Source organism: Pelodiscus sinensis, chromosome 19 (genome assembly GCF_052426305.1).
Source record: "Pelodiscus sinensis isolate ZL-2025 chromosome 19, ASM5242630v1, whole genome shotgun sequence".
Taxonomy (NCBI): Eukaryota; Metazoa; Chordata; order Testudines; family Trionychidae; genus Pelodiscus; species Pelodiscus sinensis.
In genome coordinates, this window is record NC_143070.1 from 5,758,700 (window position 1) to 5,782,007 (window position 23,308).

General features: G+C 52.3%; 2 protein-coding genes across 8 annotated transcripts; both read right to left on the reverse strand.

The window, feature by feature from the left end:
* Positions 1-2,520: 2,520 nt before the first annotated feature.
* LOC102445850 (uncharacterized) lies at positions 2,521-23,237 on the reverse strand. 6 transcript variants are annotated; one of them, XM_089770775.1, is made up of 6 exons: positions 22,400-23,237; positions 9,802-9,942; positions 9,250-9,337; positions 8,665-8,791; positions 6,029-6,130; positions 2,521-5,734 (listed from the first exon to the last, which is right to left on the reverse strand). In XM_089770775.1, exons 3-6 carry the CDS (start codon positions 9,271-9,273, stop codon positions 3,615-3,617), a joined length of 2,373 nt encoding a protein of 790 aa, XP_089626901.1. In that variant the 5' UTR covers positions 9,274-9,337; positions 9,802-9,942; positions 22,400-23,237; the 3' UTR covers positions 2,521-3,614. The 6 variants fall into 6 exon arrangements, with proteins under 6 accessions (XP_089626901.1, XP_075770006.2, XP_089626900.1 ...); XM_075913891.2 differs by lacking the exon at positions 22,400-23,237 and adding an exon at positions 11,467-11,732 and having other exon boundaries at positions 2,521-5,731; XM_089770774.1 differs by lacking the exon at positions 22,400-23,237 and adding an exon at positions 11,467-11,732.
* Positions 13,268-18,980, reverse strand: LOC112547588 (uncharacterized). Of its 2 annotated transcripts, none has more exons than XM_025190171.3 (4): positions 17,888-18,980; positions 17,271-17,397; positions 15,553-15,666; positions 13,268-15,244 (listed from the first exon to the last, which is right to left on the reverse strand). In XM_025190171.3, the coding sequence occupies exons 1-4, from the start codon at positions 18,011-18,013 to the stop codon at positions 13,632-13,634; spliced, it is 1,980 nt and encodes a 659-aa protein (XP_025045956.3). In that variant the 5' UTR covers positions 18,014-18,980; the 3' UTR covers positions 13,268-13,631. The 2 variants fall into 2 exon arrangements, with proteins under 2 accessions (XP_025045956.3, XP_089626918.1); XM_089770792.1 differs by having other exon boundaries at positions 13,268-15,247; positions 17,888-18,978.
* Positions 23,238-23,308: the final 71 nt, after the last annotated feature.

Genomic DNA, 23,308 nt, shown 5'->3' on the forward strand with positions numbered 1-23,308 from the left:
GACGTGATTCCTCAGTTTGTCAGAGCAAGAGAGGTGATTAGGGAAGTTATAGTAGGGGCTTGAGTCCCTGTCATACCCCGAGTCCCCCCAGGCTCTTTAGACCCTCCCAGGAATAGCATCCCTGAGCCAAACATCAGAATCAAAGGAGTTTTTCTTGTGGCTTGCCCTAACTTTGCAGTGTGGCAACACCTGATGAACCAGCTGCCCTGGACTCCCCCTGCAGCCTCCAGGGACAGGCAGGTAGAGGCTGATTCCATTGGCCCATCCGCCCCCTGCCCTCCATCTGAACCAGCAGTGACTCCGGTCTGACACCGGTGTGGCCAAGATCTGAAATGTGTCCAGAAATGAAAGCAGGGCACCAGGCGGCCCTGAATACTCAGGAAATGGGTGTCCACACAGGGGCTATAGCCCAGGAATTTATGAGCCGTTAACTTCACACCTTAAGCATCTGACCAGGCAGAGAAGCCGTGAAGAAGTAAAGGGAAAGGAATATAAGAGAGAGAGAAAAGAGAGGAGGGAGAGTCTCTGATAACTCCTTTGGTTTAAAATATTTTAATTTGTTTTCCCATGACACCCACCCAAATGGAGGCAGATGTTCAGATATCGTTATCTGGCAAAGAAGCTGAAGTAGAAGCCGCACAATCAATAGTTGTGTTTTCAGGCCAGGAACAATAGCAGGTCCTTGTACATGGGAGTCGGCAGCAGAGTCAGTATCTCTATGAAAATGGGTGGTTTTGCCCCGGGGTTCCCGCATTAACTATCCCCCTGCAAAAGCAGAACAGAGGCAAAGCACTTGAGTTTCACCACCATGTAAACTAGGCGAACTCAGAAGTGTGTGCTCCACTCCCCCTTCCCTCACCTGACCAATGCAGAGGAGAGCAGAGCAATTCATTAAAAAAACTGGCCCACGAAAGCTCATCATTTAATAAACCATCTTGTTAGTCTTTAAAATGCTACATAGTCCTGTCTTTTGTTTCGGCTACACCAGACTAATACGGCTACATTTCTATCACTAAAAAAACGTGGTGACTTTGGCCATATAATCAGTACGTGTATCAAAATGAAGAGCATCCCTGAAATGTATCTTTGGTCAGAAGCTGAGAATGGGTGACAGGAGAGAGATCACTTGTTGATTCCCTGTTCTGTTCACGCCCTGTGGGGCACCTGGCTTTGGCCACTGTCAGGAGACAGGACCCTGGGCTAGACAGACCTCTGCTCTGATCCAGTCTTGGCGTTCTTATGTTTTTATCACAACAAAAAAGATAGCACCCATGAAAGGCTGTGAACTTAATATAGGCAATTAAGTGTCAAGATAAACCAACATCAGAATCTTAAAAAACAATGAAGAGTCCTTGCAGCACCTGAGAAACTAAGCAGAAATGTAGGTGGCATCATGAGCTTTTCAGAGGTGCCCACAAAAGCTCATAACACCGTTTACGTTTTTTTGTTAGGCTCGCAGGTGCGACAAGACTATTTGTGGGTTTTTAAATTTTTTTTCCCACTTAGGCTATGTCTAGACTGCAAGCCTCTTTCGAAAGAGAGCGTCTAGACTGCACGCGGAACTTTCGAAAGAGTAAGCCGCTTTTTCGAAAGAAAGCACCCAGTGAGTCTGGATGCTCTCTTTCGAAGAAGCCCTATTTACATTCAAGAACGCCTTCTTTCGACAGAAGCACTTTCAAAAGAAGGCGTTCTTCCTCGTGAAATGAGGTTTACCGCCGTCGAAAGAAAAGCCGCGTTCTTTCGATTTAATTTCGAAAGAACGCGGCTGCAGTCTAGACGCAGGTGAAGTTTTTTCGGAAAAAGGCTACTTTTCCCGAAAAAAAACCCTGAGTCTGGACACAGCCTTACAGACTACAGGCTACCCCTCTGAAACCAACATAAATGAAGTCCTAGAGAGGACTTAGGAAGGAACAACCCATTTCACACACACAGAATGGGAAGCGACTGTCTAGGAAGGAGTACTGCCGAAAAAGATCTAGGGGTCATAATGGACCACAAGCTAAATATGAGTCAACAGTGTGACGCTGTTGCAAAAAAAGCAAACATGATTCTGGGATGCATTAACAGGAGTGTTGTGAGCAAGACACAAGAAGTCATTCTTCCGCTCTACTCTGCACTAATTAGGCCTCAGTTGGAGTATGGTGTTCAATTCTGGGCACCGCATTTCAAGAAGGATGTGGAGAAATTGGAGAGGGTCCAGAGAAGAGCAACAAGAATGATTAAAGGTCTAGAGAACATGAGCTAGGAGGGAAGACTGAAAGAACTGGGCTTGTTTAGTTTGGAAAGGAAAAGACTGAGAGGGGACATGAGAGCAGTTTTCAAGGATCTAAAAGGGTGTCACAAGGAGGAGAGAGAAAAATTGTTCTCCTCGGCCTCTGATGATAGAACAGGAAGCAATGGGCTTAAACTGCAGCACAGGAGGTTTAGGTTGGACATTCGGAAAAACTTCCTATTGAGATGGTTAAACACTGGAATTAACTGCGTCCCCAGCCCCACTCCAAAGCAAAGATTTACCCAAAGCATGGACATTTTCATTTTATTTTCCAAATAACAAAAATTAATGAAGGATCCAAGCAACGCTGGGTCAATAGTCTGGTTGTTCTAGGTGTTAACGGTTTCCTTCTGATCTCTGGATGAAGAGAATACAGCCCTAGACAGGGACAGCGTTAAACTCTAACAAGATATAAGTCAACACAGACTACAGGGTGGACCTCTCTGGTCCGGCACCCTTGGACCTCATTGGTTCCAGATGAGGAATTTTCCTGGACCAGGGTAGGTCATTTTTGCCCCCCTTCATCCGCACTGCTGGCCCATCCCCTACACTGCTCTGCCACCGGGCTTCCCTGTTAACTTCGCCCACTCCTGCAGTCCAGCTGAGGACGCTGTGGGCCGTCCTTCCTTCCCCCGCCCCCCAAATCCATCAAACCAGGTACCAGGCCTCCCAATCCCTTGCAGCGTTCTGGAACATCTGTGGTTCGGCACTTTCAGTTTATAGACGTGCAACCTGTATTACTCTCTTCTTCCCATTTTTTCACAACAAGGCTGTGTCTACACTGGGCCCTTATTCCGGAAAAGCAGCTGCTTTTCCGGAATAAGCTGCGAGCTGTCTACACTGGCCGCTTGCTTTTCTGGAAAAGCACTGACGATCTACTGTAAGAAATCAGCTGCTTTTCCGGAAAAACTATGCTGCTCCCGCTCGGGCAAAAGTCCTTTTTCGGGAAAACTGTTCTGGAAAAGGGCCAGTGTAGACAGCACAGTAGTCTTTTCCGCAAAAAAGCCCCGATTGCAAAAATGACAATCGGGGCTTTTTTCCGGAAAAGCGCGTCTACATTGGCCACGGACGCTTTTCTGGAAAAAGGGCTTTTCCGGAAAAGCATCCTGCCAATGGAGATGCTCTTTTTCCGGAAATACTTATAACGGAAAACGGTTCTGTTTTAAGCATTTCCGGAAAAGGGTGCCAGTGTAGATGTAGCCCAAAAGTTTACATTTTAAAGCTCTAGCTTATCTAATGTGGACTGGAACCTAATTACCATTTACACACATTTCTAACATGTCTCTAAGGATGAATCAGAGTCAATCAGTCTGCAAATTGCTGACCCCTTTCTTGGGAATTGTCACGGAATTTTTGATCCTTGGTGGATTCTTCCATGTACAAGGAGGTCTGACTTCTGTATGAAACATTTCCCACAGTCCATGCATTTATGGGGTTTCCGTCCCGTGTGGATTCTCTGATGCCTAACAAGGTCTGACCTCCGCATGAAACTTTTTCTACACTTAAAGCACTTATGGGGTCTTCTTCTTGTGTGCAATATCTGATGGCTAACAAGCTCCGACCTCCATATGAAACTTTTCCCACAGACTAAGCACTTATGGGGTCTCTCTCCTGTGTGGTTTGCCTGATGTTTGTCAAGGGCGGACTTTACCCTGAAATTTTTCTCACAGTACAAGCACTTGTGGGGTCGCTCCCCTGTGTGGAGTGTCTGATGATTTATAAGAGCTGATCTCTGTGTGAAACTTTTCCCGCAGTCTAAGCACTTATGGGGTTTCTCTCCTGTGTGGATTCTCTGATGTCTAACAAGGTCTGAGCGTGACATGAAACTTTTCCCACAGTCTAAACATTTGTGGAATCTTTCTCCTGTGTGGACTGCCAGATGTCTAACTAGTTCAGACCTCCACATAAAACTCTTCCCGCAGTCCAAGCACTTATGGAGTCTCTCCCCAGTGTGCATGCTTTGATGATTTTTAAGACCTGATTTCTGTGTGAAACATTTTCCACATTGCAAACACTTATGGGGTCTCTCTGCTGTATGGATTACCTGATGTTTATTGAGGTCTGAACTCTGTATGTGACTTTTCCCACAGTCCACATACTTGTGTGGTCTCTCTGCAGTATGGGTGTTTTGATGATTTATTAGACATGATCCCTGTATGGAACTCTTTGCACAGTCCAAGTATTTATGGGTGCTCGCTCTACTGTGGATTCTCTGATGTCTAACAAGGTCTGACCTCTGCATGAAACTTTTTCCACATTCCAAACACTTATGGGGTTTCTCCCCTGTGTGGGTTCTCTGATGTCTAACAAGGTCTGACTTCTGCATGAAACTTTTCCCACATTCCACGCACTTGTGGGGTCTCTCTCCTGTGTGGACTGCCTGATGTGAAACAAGGACTGACCTCTGTATGAAACTTTTCCCACAGACTAAGCATTTGTGGGGTCTCTCTTCAGTGTGCATTGCCTGATGTTTGTCATGGGCTATCTTTTCCTTGAAATGTTTCTCACAGTACAAGCACTTGTAGGGTCTCTCTCCTGTGTGGATTACCTGATGTCTAACAAGGTCTGACCTCCATCTGAAACTTTTCCCACAGTCCAAGCACTTATAGGGTCTCTCTCCTGTGTGGACTCTCTGATGTAAAACAAGGACTGACCTCCGAACGAAATTTTTCCCACACACTAAGCATCTGTGGGGTTTCTCTCCCGTGTGGATTGCCTGATGTTTCTGAAGAGCTGACTTTTCCTTGAAAGTTTTCTCACAGTGCAAGCATTTGTAAGGTCTCTCTCCTGTGTGGATTACCAGATGCCTAACAAGATCTGACCTCCATCTGAAACTTTTCCCACAGTCCACGCACTGATAGGGTCTCTCTCCTCCATGGATTGCTTGATGTCTAACAAGGTCTGACCTCCATCGGAAACTTTTCCCACACTCTAAGCACTTATAGGGTCTCTCTCTTATGGGGCTTTTCTGATGTGTAAGTGCTGTCGACTTCCAATTGAAACTGTTTTCACAGTCCAGGCATTGGCAGGGTTTGTCTCCTATGTGGCTTTTCCCATGGCTATTGAAGTCTGAGCAGTTATTGAAGCTTTCTTCATGGTCCAAGCATTGAAGGGGTTTCTCTCCGGAAGGGATTGTCCCGGGTGTCACAAGCTGTAATCTTAGAATGAAGCCTTTCCCACACTGCAGACACTGGAAGGGTTTCTCTCCCTTGGCATTTATGTGCTGGGCCGTGGGATCCTTGTCTCCTCCCTCACATTTAATAGATTCATCCACTTGCCTCTCTGAGTAGTTTCCCGGCAGCCTCTCTGAGCTGGGCCAGTTCAAAAAGGCTTCTCCTTGTTCCCAGCAGAGAGAAAAATTCCCTTTAGCTCGTCCCACAGAGGTCCCCTGTGATTCCATTTCCACTAGAACTTCCTGATGGGCATTCTCTTCCTCCTTCACACTCAGTGTCTCATCACCTGCTGGGAGAGAGAGACAATCCAGGCAGGAGTCACTGAGCTGGGGAGAAAGAGGAACAGCACCCAGGGAAAACCCAACACACTGAAATTGCACAGGACGAGCAATGGGATTCCGTCTTCACTTCCCACAGAAGCACACACAGGGAAGGAAACTCCTGCCTCTGTGCATGCTATCTGCTGATTACAGCCTTACACTGAGTATGGGGAAGCAGATTTCACGGAACATACTTACACCACATTTGGGGGATTTTCAAGTTTTCCCTTCATTCCCCAGCGGGTTTCTGTGTCAGTCCTCACCTGTGCGGGTGCCTCCTGGGATCTCTCCTTCCTCGTCGAGCACCCAGGGCTCTTCCCCTCGTTCCAGCCGGGCGATCAGCTCAGGTTTGGGAACGGGAAACTCTGCGCAGGGGGTGAAAGCAGAGCAGATCAGGAAACACGAAGGGTGGGGAGAACATCTGTCCCAAGGGACATTCCGTGAGTGGAAGCTATCCCCGGGCTCTGCTGGGGAATGCAAATTTCAAGAGGACGGGAACATGGTCACTGAGTCCTCTAGGGAGAGGCAAATAGCTTTGGAGAGACGTGGGATTTTTACACCCTCGCTAGGCGTTCCCAGGATCTGGCCAGTATGTGGGGGCTCACATAGCTCTGCAGTTAAACCCCTGCTTGTTTATAAATCTGCAGAGCCCAGAGCTCTTCCCACAGGTGGAGGTAGTCCCAAGAAGCGAGGTATGTAAGGATTCTGTGTGTGGCAGAATAATGACTCACTTCTGCCCCTTGAAAGCAGGAAGGGTGGGGAGGTGTGAGGAGACGGAGACCTCTCCCCCTGCACTGGCTAACAAGGGGTTAAAACAGGCCTTGGAGAGGGCTGTGGCAGGAACCAATTGGGAGAAGGCTTGAGGCAGCCAATCAGGGCCTGGCTGAGGGATATAAAACTGGGGGCACTCAAGTCTCTCTTGGACTCCAGAGGGAGAAGGACTTGCTGCCTAGAGAGAGAAATAGTGAGATGGAGCAGCCAGGGAGCCAGCAGGGTTCCACCTGAGCTACCTCACTGGCCATGCAGCTCAGAGAGGAGTGAGGACCCCAGAGTGTGGACACAGCCAGGGGGTAGGACCCATGGGAGGGAGAATCATAGAATACTAGCACTGGAAGGGACCTCAAGAGGTCATCGAGTCCAGTCCTCTGCCCTCACGGCAGGACTCAGCACTGTCTAGACCATCCCTGATAGATATTTATTTAACCTGCTCTTAAATATCTCCAGAGATGGAGATTCCACAACCTCCCTGGGTAATTTATTCCAATGTTTAACCACCCTGAGATTAGGACTTTTTCCTAATGTCCAACCGAAACCTCCCTTGCTGCAGTTTAAGCCCATTGCTTCTTGTTCTATCCTCAGAGGCCAAGATGAACAAGTTTTCTCCCTCGTCCTTGTGACACCCTGTTAGATACCTGAAAACTGCTCTCATGTCCCCTCTCAGTCTTCTCTTTTCCAAACTAAACAAGCCCAATTCTTTCAGTCTTCCTTCATAAGTTATGTTCTCTAGACCTTTCATCATTCTTGTTGCTCTTCTCTGGACCTTCTCCAATTTCTCCACATCTTTCTTGAAATGCGGCGCCCAGAACTGAACACAATACTCCAACTGAGGCCTAATCAGTGCAGGGTAGAGTGGAAGAATGACTTCTTGTGTCTTGCTCACAACACTCCTGTTAATGCATCCTAGAATCATGTTGGCTTTTTTTACAACAGTGTCACACTGTTGACTCATATTTAGCTTGTGATCCACTATAACCACTACATCTCTTTCTGCCATGCTCCTTCCTAGACAGTCGCTTCCCATTCTGTATGTGTGAAACTGATTGTTCCTTCCTAAGTGGAGCACTTTGCATTTGTCCTTATTAAGCTTCATCCTGTGTACCTCAGACCATTTCTTCAATTTGTCCATATCATTTTGAATTATGACCCTATCCTCCAAAGCAGTCGCAACCCCTCCCAGCTTGGTATCATCTGCAAACTTACTGGCTGTGTCTAGACTGGCAAGTTTTTCCAGAAAATCAGCCGCTTTTCCGGAAAAACTTGCCAGCTGTCTACACTGGCCGCTTGAATTTCTGGAAAAGCACCGAAGATCTACTGTAAAATCATCAGTGCTTTTCTGGAAAAACTATGCTGCTCCCGTTCGGGCAAAAGTCCTTTTCCGAACGACTTTTGCGCAAAAGGGCCAGTGTAGACAGCACAGTAGTGTTTTCCGCAAAAAAGCCCCAATCGCGAAAATGGCAATCGAGGCTTTTTTGCGGAAAAGCGCGTCTAGATTGGCCACGGACACTTTTCTGCTAAAAGTGCTTTTCCAGAAAAGCATCCTGCCAATCTAGACGTGCTTTTCCGAAAATGCTTTTAACGGAAAACATTTCCGTTAAAAGCATTTCCGGAAAATCATGCCAGTGTAGACGTAGCGAATAAGTGTACTCTCTATGCCGATATCTAAATCATTGATGACGATATTAAACAGAACCGATCCCAAAACAGACGGCTTCAGAACCCCACTTGTTATGCCTTTCCAGCAGGATTGTGAACTGTTAATAACTACTCTCTGGAGGCTGCCTTCTGGGAGGGATTTAGGGCCTGGCATGGTGGAGAGGGGAAGGTTTGGAAATAGCAGATGGGACATGGCTGGAGAAGGGCTCCCCAGAGCTGGAAAGAGCTAATTCTTGGGCCGGCTGCAGCGCTGGGTGTGCTTGTATTACACGTGTGCTCAGCACGTCCATTAGGCTTTGACACCGTGTCCCATTGGAAAGGGAACAGAGATGCAAGTCTCTCTCGCAGGGCAGCTGTGCCCTGGGTAACCCAGTCCCCTCATTTCTCTGAGCAGGGAAGAACCTGACCCGTGTCGGACACGCAGACCCCACGGCTCCTAATCCCCGAGGGGCCAGGACGCCCTTACCCAGCGAGGTCACCGCCTCGTAGTTCTCCTGCATGACGTCCCTGTAGAGGGCTCTCTGAGCGGGGCCCAGCAGCGCCCCCTGCCCCGGGGTGAAATACACAGCCACCTCCTCGAAAGTCACCCGCATCTGCAACAACAAGAGTCCCTCACCCACTGCCTGCGGCCCCAGCCACCATCCTGCTAATCATGCGGGGGAGGCTCCTAGAAAAGCAGGATCCCCATCACCCTGCTCAGAGCAGCCAGGAGGTGGGAGAAGGGGAGAGCTTCTTGTGCCCCCAGCAGACAGGGCATGGCAGGGTCTTCTCATTCCCCACACCCCTCCTAGCCACAGGCTGATGGGAAGCTGAGCTCACAGCCAGGGACAGGAATCCCGACAGCTTCCCTTGGTATTTCACAGCAGCCTCTGCCCAGTGGGGTCAGGTTCCAGCCCTGGGCATCTGGAAAATATTCCCAACTCTGCCCAGGTTGACTGTGTCCTGTTTGAGAACATGGGAACGTCCCTTCCTTCCCTGCTGCCAATGGGCCTGCTCAGAAACTCAGCGGGTTTTCCCCCACCTGCCCAGAAGTTCCCTGACATTCCCCTACCTGAGCTGGCTCCATCACAGCCATTGCCTGGCCCTGACCCCTGGCCGATGGGACGCTCTGGAGTGAAATGTGGACGTGATTCCTCAGCCTGTTGGGATGAGAGGGGTGATTGGGGAGGTTACAGAAGGGGCTGGAGTCCCAGTCACAGCCCTGTTTCCCCTTCCCAAAACTAGCATCTCTGAGCCAAATGCCAGAAAAAGAGCAGAATCAAAGGAACCACTAAGGAGGATTCTGCCTGATACTGTCGTGTGACCCTCTAGCCCCCTCTCATCACCCAGCTCTTGTCCCCCGCACCAACCCCCTGCCCTGAAGGAGCTGGGCATCATTGAGTAAGTCTGCTTGTGTTACATGTTTTAATTTGCTCTCCATGATGCCCCTATAGATGGGAGCAAACCGGCGCAGTCCCTGGGGATGGAGCTGGAGTAGCAGCCACACAAGCAGAACCAGAGTTTTCAGCCCTTGTACAATAATGGGCCATTGAACATGGGAGACAGCAGCACAGTCGGTGTCTGTAAGAAAAGGGGGGGGGGGAGTCGCCATGGGGCAACTCACCTGCATTAGGTATCCCGCTGCGACAACACAAAGGGTGAGGCCAGGCCTGTGTCCCCCTGCCTGAGCAACGCCAGGCAGAAGCCGAAAATGATTTGACTTTGGCAGCGCAGATCAGCACCTTGGGCAGAACGAAGAGCAGCCCTGAAATGCATCACAATACAGCGTCCATCAGAGGCTGGGAACTTAGCACGGGCAAGGAGAAGTGGAAACAGAGCAGCTGACAAATGAAGTCCCCGAAAAGCAGGAGGTACATGTGGGTGTGTGCAATGGGGGTGGCTCATGGGTGACCCTGTAACCCAGTGGTCACCAACCAGTCGATCGGGATCGACTGGTAGATCTTGGAGCCTCTGACAGGTGATCCTGACTGGTTTGGCCAAGAGGCTGTCAAGTGCAGGGGTGGATATAGGGCGGGGCAAGCGGGGCGGCCACCCTAGGCCCCGCGCTTCAAGAAGCCCCGCACATGTGCTGTGGTGCCACCGTGCATGCGCAAAATGGTCATCTGCCCCTGATCAAGTGCCAGCATTTCAGCTGCCCTCCCCACTAACGCTCATCTCCTGCCCTTTGCCTTGGAACTGCCCCTCCCCTGGGGAGCTTCCTGCTTTCTGGACAGGGCACGGGAGGGGTGCTGATGTCAGGGTGCCTCCTGCCACTTTGTAGCCTTTCTCCACAAAGCAGAGAGGGGGCACAAGAGGACTTGGGATGGAGGGAGTTTGCTGGCTGCTTTAGGGAGCGGGCCAGGGCAGGGGTAAGCATGCCTTAGCCCCACTGCATCACCAACCAGGAGCCACCTGAGGTAAGCAGGGCCCAGATGGAGCCCACATCCCAAACTTCTACCCCAATCATGAACCCCCCTCAAACAGCCCAAGCCCAGAGCACGCCTGCAGCCCAACTGCCTGTCCCAAGAGCAGCTCAGAGCTCTCACAGTCCAGATCCCTGAATCCAAGACCAGAGCCTGCAGCCCAAACCTCTACCCCAGCCTGATGAAAGTGAGTGAGGCTAGGCAAGAGAGGGAGGATGGAGTGAGCAGGGGCGGGGCCTTGGAGAAGGGGTGGAAAGGAGGCGGGGCCACGGTATTTATATTTGAGGTAGCTCTTAGATCGCACGTAACACTCAAAAAGTGACCTTGTGCTTAAAATGCTGGCGATCACTGCTGCAACCAACCCGTCTAGAGCTACGGATCCTTTGGACGGGAAAAGCCTGAGGCTAGAAGGCCGGGAAGGCAGGACACACTGGGACAGAGAAATTCCTTTTCTTTGTTTTTTTATTAGAATTCTAGAATTGCGGGGGAGGATGACGGCACAATGACGTCCCTCCGCGCAGTGACAATGCGCCTTAGAATGGAGAGCTCCGAGTCAGAACAATGGGAGCCAAGACCCTGGGCAAGCGGGGAAGCCCCTCTGCCCCCCTCCCTCTAGTTTTGCAACCCCAGCAGCTGGCTCAGCCCATGGGGGAACTTTCACCCCTTTTGCCCCCCTACTCCTGGGTTTTACCCTCTGCGCTGCCTGGCAGGGTCTGTGCCCCGGCTCACCCCACACTCTGTACAGGCGGGCGGCAGCTGCCCCGGGCGGGGACTCGCAGCCAGCTCCGCTGGGAGCAGCCCGGGGCCAACCCCTCCCCCTGCAGCCCGGGGGCACCGGGGCGCCGCTCCCGGGGGGTCTCTCTTACCTGCCCCCCAAGCGCTGCCCGCCCTGGGGCAGGGGCTGGGCCGGGCCGGGCTGGGGGCGCTGCCCGGGGAGAGGCTCCTGGGGAGGGAGCAGCGGGACTGGCCCGGCCGGAGATTCCCCCTCCCGGCTGCAGCCCGGGCTCCGGGGCCCCGCAGCAGCCCCCGCCGGGGCTCGGGGATCCGGCCCGGAGCCTGGCCCCAGAGTCCCCGCGAGCAGCGGCGGCGAGTCGCTTCCTGCGGCCGGGCCGGAGCCAGCGATCGCTCCCCCCGCGCCTGCTGCTGCTGCTGGGTCCTAGCGAGACACCCGCCATCCGCGCCGCGCCGCCCAGCGGCCCCAGCCCCAATCTCACTCCCCAGAGATGTTGGGATGTAGCCCGAGCCCGTTGAGGCTGCTGGCTGGGGACCCCTCTCCGGTGAGCTCTGCTCAGGTTCTTTCAGCCTCACCCTGGCTGAGTCCCAGGAGACGGGATGGGACAGGCCCCTGTCAAACAGGGATCCCCAAACTTATCATGCCCAAGATCTTTGGCTTTTAAGGGGTGCCCAGAATCTACCCTGCTCGATCCCTGAGGCCCCAGCTGTTCCCCAATGCCCCCCCTGTCACTGGCTCTGCTCCCCTTCACTGTTACTGGGCTGGGGCAGGGGGTGGCGTTTAGCAGGGGGATTAGGTGCTGACTTTAGGAAGGGGTTCAGGTTTGGAACTTGGCGTACAAGTGGGGGGTTGGGGTTCAGGAAGGGGTATGTAGCGCTGGTTCTGGCAGGAGGGGTCCGTGGTGCAGGAGAGGGTTTCGGCAGGAAGGTGAGTATGAGATCCTGACTCCAAGATAGGGTTCAGGGTTGGGATGGTATTTTGGGGTGCTGGCTCTGGGAGGAGGGTCAGGGTTGGGGCAGGAGTGCAGGAGGGGCTGCTGGATCTGGGAGGGGGCAGGAGTCCAGGAGGGGGTTGGGGGTGCAGGAAGGGGTTCTGGATCTGGGAGGGGGCAGGGATGCAGGAGGGGGTGCTGGTTCTGTGAGAAGATGCTTGGGTGCAGAGGGGGTGCTGGACCTGGGTGGGGAGTAGGGGGGGATGCTGGCTCTGGGAGGGGGCAGGAGTCCAGGAGGGGGGGAAGGAGTCCAGGAGGGGGTTGGGGGTGCAGGAAGGGGTTCTGGATCTGGGAGGGGGCAGGGATGCAGGAGGGGGTGCTGGTTCTGTGAGAAGATGCTTGGGTGCAGAGGGGGTGCTGGACCTGGGTGGGGAGTAGGGGGGGGATGCTGGCTCTGGGAGGGGGCAGGAGTCCAGGAGGGGGGGAAGGAGTCCAGGAGGGGGTTGGGGGTGCAGGAAGGGGTTCTGGATCTGGGAGGGGGCAGGGATGCAGGAGGGGGTGCTGGTTCTGTGAGAAGATGCTTGGGTGCAGAGGGGGTGCTGGACCTGGGTGGGGAGTAGGGGGGGATGCTGGCTCTGGGAGGGTATGTGATGGCACGTCAGGGACCCCCCCGATCCTGCACCCCATCTGCAACATGATGAGACTCCACCAGCCAGTAGAATAAAGAGGGTTTATTGCTTCTGCAAGGTACAGCACAGCCCGGGTTCTATGTGGGCATCAAAGTGAGGGGCCAGGTAGCTTCAGACCCCATGGGGTAGGGGTCTATAGCCCCCCCTTCCCCAAGTACTCCACTTAGTCTCTTCTCTTCCAGCCAAGACTGACCAGCACCCGGCCCCAAGCTGCTGCAATGAGAGAAGGCTGGGGTACTCCTCACTTCCCGGCACAGCCTGCATACCGAGCCCCATATCCCCAACCCCACACCAGACCAATGATGTACACAAAGCATGGACATTTGCATTTTATTTTCCAAAAAAACAATTAATTAAGGACCCGAGCAACGGTGGGACAATATTCTAGTTATCTACATGTTAACTATTTCCTTTTAATCTCTGAATGAAGAGAATGCAGCCCTAGACAGGAACAGTTTGAATACAGTGTTAAACTCTAACAAGATGTAAGTAAACATAGGCTATTACAAGTACTATGTTCCTCCAGTTCTTTAACAATAAAAGTTTATATTTCAAAGGTCTAGCTTATCTAATGTGGACTGGAACCTAATTACCGTTTACACACACATCTAACATGTCTCTAACGGATGAGTCGGGATAAATCAGTTGGCAAGTTGTTTAACCCTTTCTTGGCTAGTGTCACAGGATTTTAGATCCTGTATGAATTCTTCCATGTAAAATGAGGTGTGCCTTCTGTATGAAACTTTTTCCACAGTCCAAGCATGTATAGGGTCTCTCCCCAGTGTGGAGTCTCTGATGATTTATAAGAGTAGATCTCTGTATGAAACATTTCCCACAGTCCATGCATTTATGGGGTTTCTCTCCTGTGTGGATTCTCTGATGCCTAACAAGGTCTGACCTCCATACGAAACACTTTTCACATTTTAAGCACTGATGGGGTCTCGCTCTTGAGTGCAATTTCTGATGTTTAACAAGGTCTGACCTCCATATGAAACTTTTTCCACAGTCTAAGCACTTGTGGGGTCTCTCTCCTGTGTGGACTGTCTGATGTGAAATAAGGGCTGACTTGACCCTGAATTTTTTCTCACAGTACAAGCACTGGTGGGGTCTCTCTCCTGTGTGGATTGTCTGATGAGTAACAAGATCTGACCTCCGCATAAACCTTTTCCCACAGTCTAAGCATTTGTGGGGTCTCTCTCCTGTGTGTCTTGCCAGATGTCTAACAAGGTCTGACCTTCGTGCAAACTTTTTCCCACAGTCCAAGCATTTATGGGGTTTCTCCCCATTGTGGATAGTTTGATGATTTCTAAGAGATGATCTCAGCGTGAAACATTTTCCACATTCCAAACACTTGTAGGGTCTCTCTGCTGTGTGCATTCCCTGATGCTTAATAAGGGTTGAACTCTGTGTGTAACTTTTCTCACCGTCCACATATTTGTGGGGTCTCTCCCCCATGTGGACCTTTTGATGATTCATAAGAGTTGATCTCTGTATGAAACTTTTTCCACAGTCCAAGCACTTGTGGGGTCTCTCTCCAGTGTGGAGTCTCTGATGATTTATCAGAATTGATTTCTGTATGAAACATTTCCCACAGTCTAAGCATTTATGGGGTCTCTCGCCCGTATGGACTGGCTGATGTCTAACAAGGTCCGCCCTCCATTTGAAACCTTTCCCACAGTTTAAGCATTTATGGGGTCTCTCTCCTGTGTGGACTGCCTGATGTCTAATAATGTCTGACCTCCATTTGAAACTTTTCCCACAGTCTAAGCACTTATAGGGTCTCTCTCCTGTGTGGCTCATCTGGTGTGTAACTGGTGTCAACGTCCAATTCAAACAGTTCCCGCAATCCAGGCATCGATAGGGATCCTCTCCTGTGTGGCTTCTCCCTTGGTGATTAAGGTCTGAGCAGTGACTGAAGCTTTCTCCACGGTCCAAGCATTGAAGGGGTTTCTCTCCAGAAGGGATTGTCCCAAGTGTCACAAGGTGTGAGCTCAGAATGAAGCCTTTCCCACACTGCAGGCACTGGAAGGGTTTCTCTCCCGTGGCATTTATGTGCTGGGCCGTGGGATCCTTGTCTCCTCCCTCACATTTAATAGATTCCTCCACTTGCCTCTCTGAGTAGTTTCCCAGCAGCCTCTCTGAGCGGGGCCAGTTCAAAAAGGCTTCTCCTTGTTCCCAGCAGAGAGAAAAATTCCCTTTATCTCGTCCCACAGAGGACCCCTGTGATTCCATTTCCCCTGGAACTTCCTGATGGGCATTCTCTTCCTCCTTTACACTCGCTGTCTCATCACCTGCTGGGAGAGAGAGACAATCCAGGCAGGAGTCACTGAGCTAGGGAGAAAGAGGAACAGCACCCAGGGAAAACCCAACACACTGACATTGCACAGGATGAGCAATGGGATTCCGTCTTCATTCCCCACACAACTACACACGAGGAGGGAAAACGGGAATGAAACTCCTGCCCTCTGAGTGATATCTGCTGGTGACAGCCCTGCTCTGTGTGAGAGGAGGGAGCACTCAGGACACTTGCTTGCGCCACATTTTTGGGATTCTCAAGTTTCCCCTTCATTCCCCAGTGGGTTTCTGTGTGAGTCCTCACCTGTGCAGGTGCCTCTCCGGATCTCTCTTTCCTCCCCAGCCTGGAGGTCGGGCACCCAGGGCTCTTCCCCTCTTTCCAGCCTGGCGATCAGCTCAGGTTTGGGAACGGGAAACCCTGCGCAGGGGGTGAAATCAGAGCAGATCAGGGTGCATGGAGGGTGGGGAAAGCGTTTGTCCCAAGGGACATTCCGTGAGTGGAACCTGTCCCCGGTCTCTGCTGGGGAATGTGCAATCCAAGAGGACGGGAACATGGTCACTAAGCCCCCGGGAAGGGGCAAATGGCTTTGGAGAAAAGTGGAATTTTTACATCCTCACTAGGAGTTCCCAGGATCGGGGCAGTCTGGGGCCCTTGCTGACACTCACAGCTCTGCAGTTACACCCCTGCCTGTTTCTAAACCTGGAGAGCCCAGGTTCCCTTCATGGCTGGAGCTACTTCCAAGAATGGAGGTAAATAAGGATTCTCTGTGTGAATGAGAACCAACACAGACTGGACAATGAATGACTTAGGGGTGTTACATTTTGATTAGTCAATAAGGGGTGGGGCAGGGCACTCACTCTCCCAGCTGGGCCTCTGATATTTAAATGTAGTAGGTGCCGCCCAGGGCTCTTACTACATTTAAAAGGCAGGGGTGCAACAGGGAACCCAGGATGAGTGGGTTCTGCTTGAGTCCCTGCTTGCCCGGGGTTCCCTACTGCACTGCCTCTGCCTTTGAAATGTAGGAGAGCTCTTTGAAATGTAGGGCTCTTACTACATTTCAAAGGGAGAGATACAGCAGTGGGACCGGTGCGAGCAGGGACTGCTTACGTCTCCCTTGTGCTGTTTCCCACTGTGCCTCTGCCTTCCCTTTCGCTCGGAAACAGTACTAGGGGGAACTGGCTTTTAAGCCAGTTCCCCCCAGCACTGGTTCTTGCTTCCCCCTCCTTGCTGCCTCTGATACAGAGGCAGCAAGGGGGGGGGGGGAGGAAAGCGACTAGTCAACTAGATGCTTATATCCCTAGAATGACTTCTGCCCCTTTGAAGGATGGAAGGGGGGAAGATGTGACAGGGTGGGACCAGTGAACTGGCTAAGAAGGAGTTAAAACAGGCCTGGAAGAGAGATGGAGCCAATTGGGCGAAGGCTTGAGGCAGCCAATCAGGGCCTGGCTGGGGGATATAAAACTGAAGGAAGTGGGTGCTCACTCTCTTTCCAACTCCAGAGGGAGAAGGACTTGCTGCCTAGAGAGATAAACAGGAAGATGGAGCAGCTAGCTTCCAGGCTCAGGCCCTGAGCTACTACTGCACTGGCCCTACAGCTCAGAGGGAGGTGAGTGAGGACCCGAGAGTGGACACAGCCATGGGGCAGTACCTGTGGAAAGGGAGGCTGCCATCTGGGAGTGATGCAGGGCCTGGAATTGTGGAGAGGGGAAAGTCAGGAAATAGTAAGTGGGACACTGCGAAAGGAGGAGGTTCCAGAGCTGCAAGAGCTAATTCTTGGACCGGCCAGCAGGAGGTGCTGCAGCGCTGTGTGTGATTGCATTATACGTGGGCTCAGCACATTCATTAGGGTTTGACACCCTGGTCTCACTGCACAGGGCATGGAGATGCAAGTCGCTCTCCCCCGGCAGCTGTGCCCAGGGAACCCATTCCTGTCCAGGCCACCTGAGCAGGGAAGAACCTGACCCGTGTCGGACACGCAGACCCCACGGCTCCTAATCCCCGAGGGGCCAGGACGCCCTTACCCAGCGAGGTCACTGCCTCGTAGTTCTCCTGCATGACGTCCCTGTAGAGGGCTCTCTGAGCGGGTCCCAGCAGCGCCCCCTGCCCCTGGGTGAAATACACAGCCACCTCCTCGAAGGTCACCCGCATCTGCAACAACAAGAGTCCCCTGCTCAGCCCCTGCGGCTCCAGCCACAATCCTGCTAGTCATGGGGGAGCAGTCCTAGAAAAGTACAAGCTCCCTACACCCTGCTCAGAGCAGCCAGGGGGCTGCAGGTTTGAGAGAAGGGGAGAGCTCCTTGTGTCCACAGCAGACAGAGCGGTGCTGGGTTTTCTCATTCCCCATCCACTTGACAGGCTGAGAGGGGAAGCCGAGCTCTGAGTCGGGGACAGGAATCCCGACGGCCTCCCTTTGTATTTCACAGCAGCCTCTGCCCAGTGGGGTCAGACTCCGGCATGGGGAGTCTGAAAAATGTTCCCAGCCCTGCCCAGGATGGTTGTGTCCTGCTTGGAAAAAATGGGAACGTCCCCTCCTTCCCTGTCGCCACGAAACCTGCATAGAAACTCTGCAGGTTTGTCACATTCTGTCCCCTCCTTGCCTCTCCCTCCCCCTGCCCAGCAGCTCCCTGAAACCCCCTACCTGAGCGGGCTCCATCCCGGCCCTGGCCCCTGGCAGACGGGCGCTCTGGAGCGATCTCTCGACGTGTCTCCTCAGCCTGTCGGGGCGAGAGAGGTGCCTGGGGTTACAGAAGGGCCTGGAGTCCATTTCACACCCTGACTTCCCCCATCCCCAGGCTCCTTAGACTAGAATCAAAGCAAGGAGATGGGGGCGGGGGGGTCCTGCTATTGTAGAGTGATCCCCTCCAGCTTGCCTTCTCCCCCAGGTGTGCTGCATTTAGCAGCATGAGCCATTGGTCTTTCCTCCCTCAGCACCTCCCATTGTACCCAGAAGAGTCAGGCTTCCCAGGGGCTGCAGGGATAGATCGAGGCAGGGCTGGGAGCTGGGAACCTTCCTCCTCACTTGTCACTCCTCCTGCCCCTTCCAGTCTCTCCGTTTCCATCCTCCTCCCACTCCCTAAGACAGTGGTTCTCAACTCGTTTCAGTCCACGGACCACCAGGCCAATCAAACAATTTTCGTGGACCACCTCCTTTTTGAGGCATGATAAAAAAGAGCAGACAATGAACATTTTTGGTTTGAAATCCATTTTTTACTAACAGATTTTTTTTTATGCCTGCCCATGCCGTGTGACTTTGGACAATGTTCCTGTGGACCACCGAAAAACTCACCATGGACCACCAGGTGAGCACCACGGCCCTGGGAGAAGCGGGGGCTTTCCCATTGCCAGGGGCCTCTGTTCTCACTGGGCAGGTCCAACCACTGCCAGCAGGAGTGCGAACCTGGCGGTGTTTGAAAAGGGAGTTCTGGGACTCTCAGCCACACTGGGAGAGCCCCCCCTCCCCAACACACCTCGGGTGGACTCACTTGCAGACCCTTAGTGCAGAAGTTTAGGCAGGGCCAGTCTGCTCATTCCCTGGCGACGTCTACACTGGTATGATTTTCCAGAAATGCTTTTAACTGTCATTCATGTTAAAATTCGACACTCTCCGAGAAGGAATGAACAAACAGTCAAACTATCTTACCCATTACCAAGATAGCTTCCCCAATTATCACCTCTAATACCATTAGCTCACAAACATCCCACTCTCCCCAACTCTAATATCATCAATTCACAGACACTTACCTTCCTTCCTTCCCCCTCCCCCCCCCCGCATCCCCCTCCTGTTCTGAAATGTGATTTGTCCTTTTCATATGTGTTCATTTTTTTAATTGTATCCTTTGGTATATATGGTTGTGACTATTTTCTTCCACTATTTGATCTGAGGAAGTGGGTCTGGCCCACGAAAGCTCATCATCTAATAAATCATCTTGTTAGTCTTTAAAGTGCTACATTGTCCTGCATTTTGCTTTAATGGAAAAGTTTTCCGTTAAAAGCATTTTTGGAAAAGCACGTCTAGATTGGCAGGACGCTTTTCTGGAAAAGCACTTTTTTGCGGAAAAGCGTCCATGGCTAATCTAGACGTACTTTTCCGCAAAAAAGCCCCGATCGCCATTTTCTCGATCAGGGCTTTTTTGCAGAAAACAAATCTTTGCTGTCTACACTGGCCCTTTTGCGCAAAAGTTTTTCGGAAAAAGACTTTTGCCTGAACAGGAGCAGCATAGTATTTCTGCAAAAGCACTGACAATCTTACATGAGATCGTCAGTGCTTTTGCAGAAATTCAAGCGGCCAGTGTAGACAGCTGGCAAGTTTTTCCGCAAAAGCAGATGATTTTGCGGAAAAACTTGCAAGTCTAGACACAGCCCCTGTGTGTTAAATGTTTTAATTTGCTTTCCATCATTCCCCCATGCATGGGAGCAAACCGGGGCAGTCCTTGGGAACAGAGCTGGAAGAGCAGCCACCCAAGCAGAACCAGAGTTTTTAGCCCATGTACAAAAATGGGTCTTTTACCATACAAGTCAGCAGTACAGTCGCTGTCTATAAGAAAATGGGGGGTTTCACCATGGGGCAACTAACCTGCCTTTTGCTGTCCCACTACGACAACATAAAGGGTGAAGCTAGGTCTGTGCCCCCCTGCCTGGCCAATGCAAAGGCGAAATCAAGTAACTCGTTTTCAAAATGATTTCACTCTGGCCATGCAGATCAGTGCATTTGCCAGAGGGAAGAACAGCCCCAAAACGTATTGCCAGAAAGAAAGTAGCATGCAGAAAAGGCTGGGAACGGAATACAGGCAACGAGAAGTGGAAACAGATCCATTGAAAAATGAAATCATAGAAAATTAGTGCGCACAGTGTGGGGGGGGTAGGAGGTTTACTCATGTTACAAGATTATACAATCATTCTATATCTACAGATTCTTTGGAAGGTAAAAGTATGGATGCTGGTGCACCCCAAAGGCTGAGTCACATAAAGAAATAAAGACAAGGGTTTTTTGGTTTTGTTTGATTTAAATTCTAGATTTTTGGGGTGTGTGAGTTATGGGGGTTTAAACTTTTGGGGTTCACACAGAATCACAGAACTGGAAGGGACCTCAAGAGGTCATCAACTCCAGTCCCTGACCCTCATGGCAGGACCAAGCACTGTCTAGAGATCATCCCTGACAGCTCTCTGTCTAATATGCTCTTAAATATCTCCCATGATGGAGATTCCGCAACCTCTCTGGGCAATTTATTCCAGTGTTTCACCACCCGGATAGGTAGGAAGTTTTTCCTAGTGTCCAACCTAAACCTCCCTTGCTGCAGTTTAAGCCCATTGCTCCTTGTCCTATCCTCAGAGGCTAAGGAGAACAATTTGTCTCCCTCCTCCTTGTGACACCCTTTTAGATACTTGAAAACTGCTCTCCTGTCCCCTCTCAATCTTCTCCTTTCCAAACTAAACAAGCCCAGTTCTTTCAGATGCCTAGCTCATGTTTTCTAGACATTTCATCATTTTTGTTGCTCTACTTTGGACTTTCTCCAATTTCTCCACATCTTTCTTGAAATGCGGTGCCCAGAACTGGACACAATACTCTAGCTGAGGCCTAATCAGTGCAGAGTGGAGCAGAAAAATGACTTCGCGTGTCTTGCTCACAACACTCCTGTTAATTGTGTATTTCTGCTTATTGTAGGGTAAAAATTTCTGAGGTAGGCTATGATATTCTGTTAAGAACCCCTATTCTAAATTTCAAGTCTGGAACAGGCACATGAACACCTATGCCAAAGGCACAGTACATGAAGGTTACCCTTCCCCACCCCCCTGCTTAGCTCATCAGAAGAAGGTCATCATAAAGATAACTACCCAGACAATTACATCCCAGGGAAAGGCCCTACGGGACATAACACATTCAACGGAACTAGGAATAAATGCGCAATTGTCATGTACCCTTACTGCATCTGCTTTAATCCCCCAGGTGCAACACCAATGGGTCACATCTGTGCAAAGATACCTTCCTGACACTAACAGACACATCGCCACTTAATATATAATTGACAATTGATGTCTGCTTTGTTGAAGTACTTGTTTAACTTGATGTAAGTGTTCTTTAAGCTATGGGCGGAAAACACTATGCACTACCATTTTGCTTCACGGTTAGCACCGATCCAGAGGGGTCTGGGATCTCTCCCCCACAGTTACTTCCTCTGCCCATCAGCATCTTATATAATCCATTGTAACCTATTGTCTGGCAGTGTCCACCAAGCCTAACAAGCGAAGGGACACGCCACCCACGCTGTGTGTAATACACCCTCCTGCTTGCTTCCAACACTTATTACAATAAATAAATACCATAGAAATTGCCTTTTGAGGATCATTTCATGCCAGACACTACTATGCCCCTAGGGACAGATATTTAGGATTTATAACAGGGTTTCCCAACCTAGGGGTCTGGACCCAAATACGGGACAGCATGACAGTTCAAAGGGGTTGCCAGCTGTCTCCACAGGTGGCTCTTAAGGAGCCATTCACATATTTTTTTGAATTGCCCTGGGTCACCAAGTCTTCCTGAATTGCTGCAGAGACAGACCAAATAACTGGCTGCAGCAAGCCCCATGGGTGGCTGAAAGGAAATTGTAGAAGATCTGAGGGAAGCCCAGGAAGTCACTCAGCACTGCACGCCTATGACAGCAGCGCCACAGAAACAGAAATGGTCCCAGCACAACCGTGTGGGGGGGGGGGAAGGGGGGGGAGGGTATTGAAGCCACGGGCTACGATGTCTATTTTTCAATCAAAACTATGAATTCTCCGGCACCCAGACGTCCCTCCACGCAATGATAATGAGGATTAGGAAGAGTCCAGCGTCAAAACAATGGGAACTGAAATTCTGGGAAAGGGGGGAGGAAAAGCCCCCTGCCCCCCTCCCTCTAGTTTTGCCACCACTGCAGCTGGCTCAGCCAATCGAAGGTAACTTTTATCCGCTCTGCCCCCTATTCCTGCGATCCCCTCTGCCGTGTCTAGCAGGGGCCGTACCCAGCTCCCCATCCAGGCTGGGGGGCTGGCGGCAGCTGCCTTGGGCCCAGGCGGGGACTCGCAGCCAGCTGGGCTGAGAGCAGCCTGGGGCCAAACCTTCCCCCTGCAGCCCAGGGGCACCGGGGCGCCGCTCCCGGGGGGTCTCTCTTACCTGCCCCCCAAGCGCTGCCCGCCCTGGGGCAGGGGCTGGGCCGGGCAGGGCCGGGCTGGGGGCGCTGCCCGGGGAGAGGCTCCTGGGGAGGGAGCAGCGGGACTGGCCCGGCCGGAGATTCCCCCTCCCGGCTGCAGCCCGGGCTCCGGGGCCCCGCAGCAGCCCCCGCCGGGGCTCGGGGATCCGGCCCGGAGCCTGGCCCCAGAGTCCCCGCGAGCAGCGGCGGCGAGTCGCTTCCTGCGGCCGGGCCGGAGCCAGCGATCGCTCCCCCCGCGCCTGCTGCTGCTGCTGCTGCTGGGTCCTAGCGAGACACCCGCCATCCGCGCTGCGCTGCGCTGCGCCTGGCTCCGCGCTTCCATCAATGCGGGCGCACCTGGGCGGGCAGAACCTGCGCCAGGCCTGGACCTTCCAGGCAGCGGGGCGGGGGCAGACCTGGGGGTTTTGCCTGGAAGCCGGGGGTGGGCAGGTCTGGACCCACAAGGGAGGGGCAGGCGAGGGGAGCAAAGCGGGTAGCTCGGCCCACACCTGGCAGCCGGGGGGGGGGGGGGGGGGGACGCCGACTAAGACCCGGCTCTGGCCAGCTGCTCCCTGCGCCCGGCTGTGCCCAGAGCGGGTCCCCGTCGGAGTGTCTCGGCTCCCAGCGCCCCCGTGTCTCTGGTGGCCTCGGGGGTCTCCCCATAGAAACCCCCCTTCTGCCCCTCCCGGGATCTGGGTGTTTGCTTTCCGTCCCCCCACGGACCCTCCGGCTTCTCTGCAGGCTGCGCCCAGGGGAGGAGCAGCCGCCAGGGGGCAGGGTGTGGGGCAGGAGGGGGGGCGCAAGCAAGTTAGTGTCTCGCTAGGACCCAGCAGCAGCAGCAGCAGCAGGCGCGGGGGGAGCGATCGCTGGCTCCGGCCCGGCCGCAGGAAGCG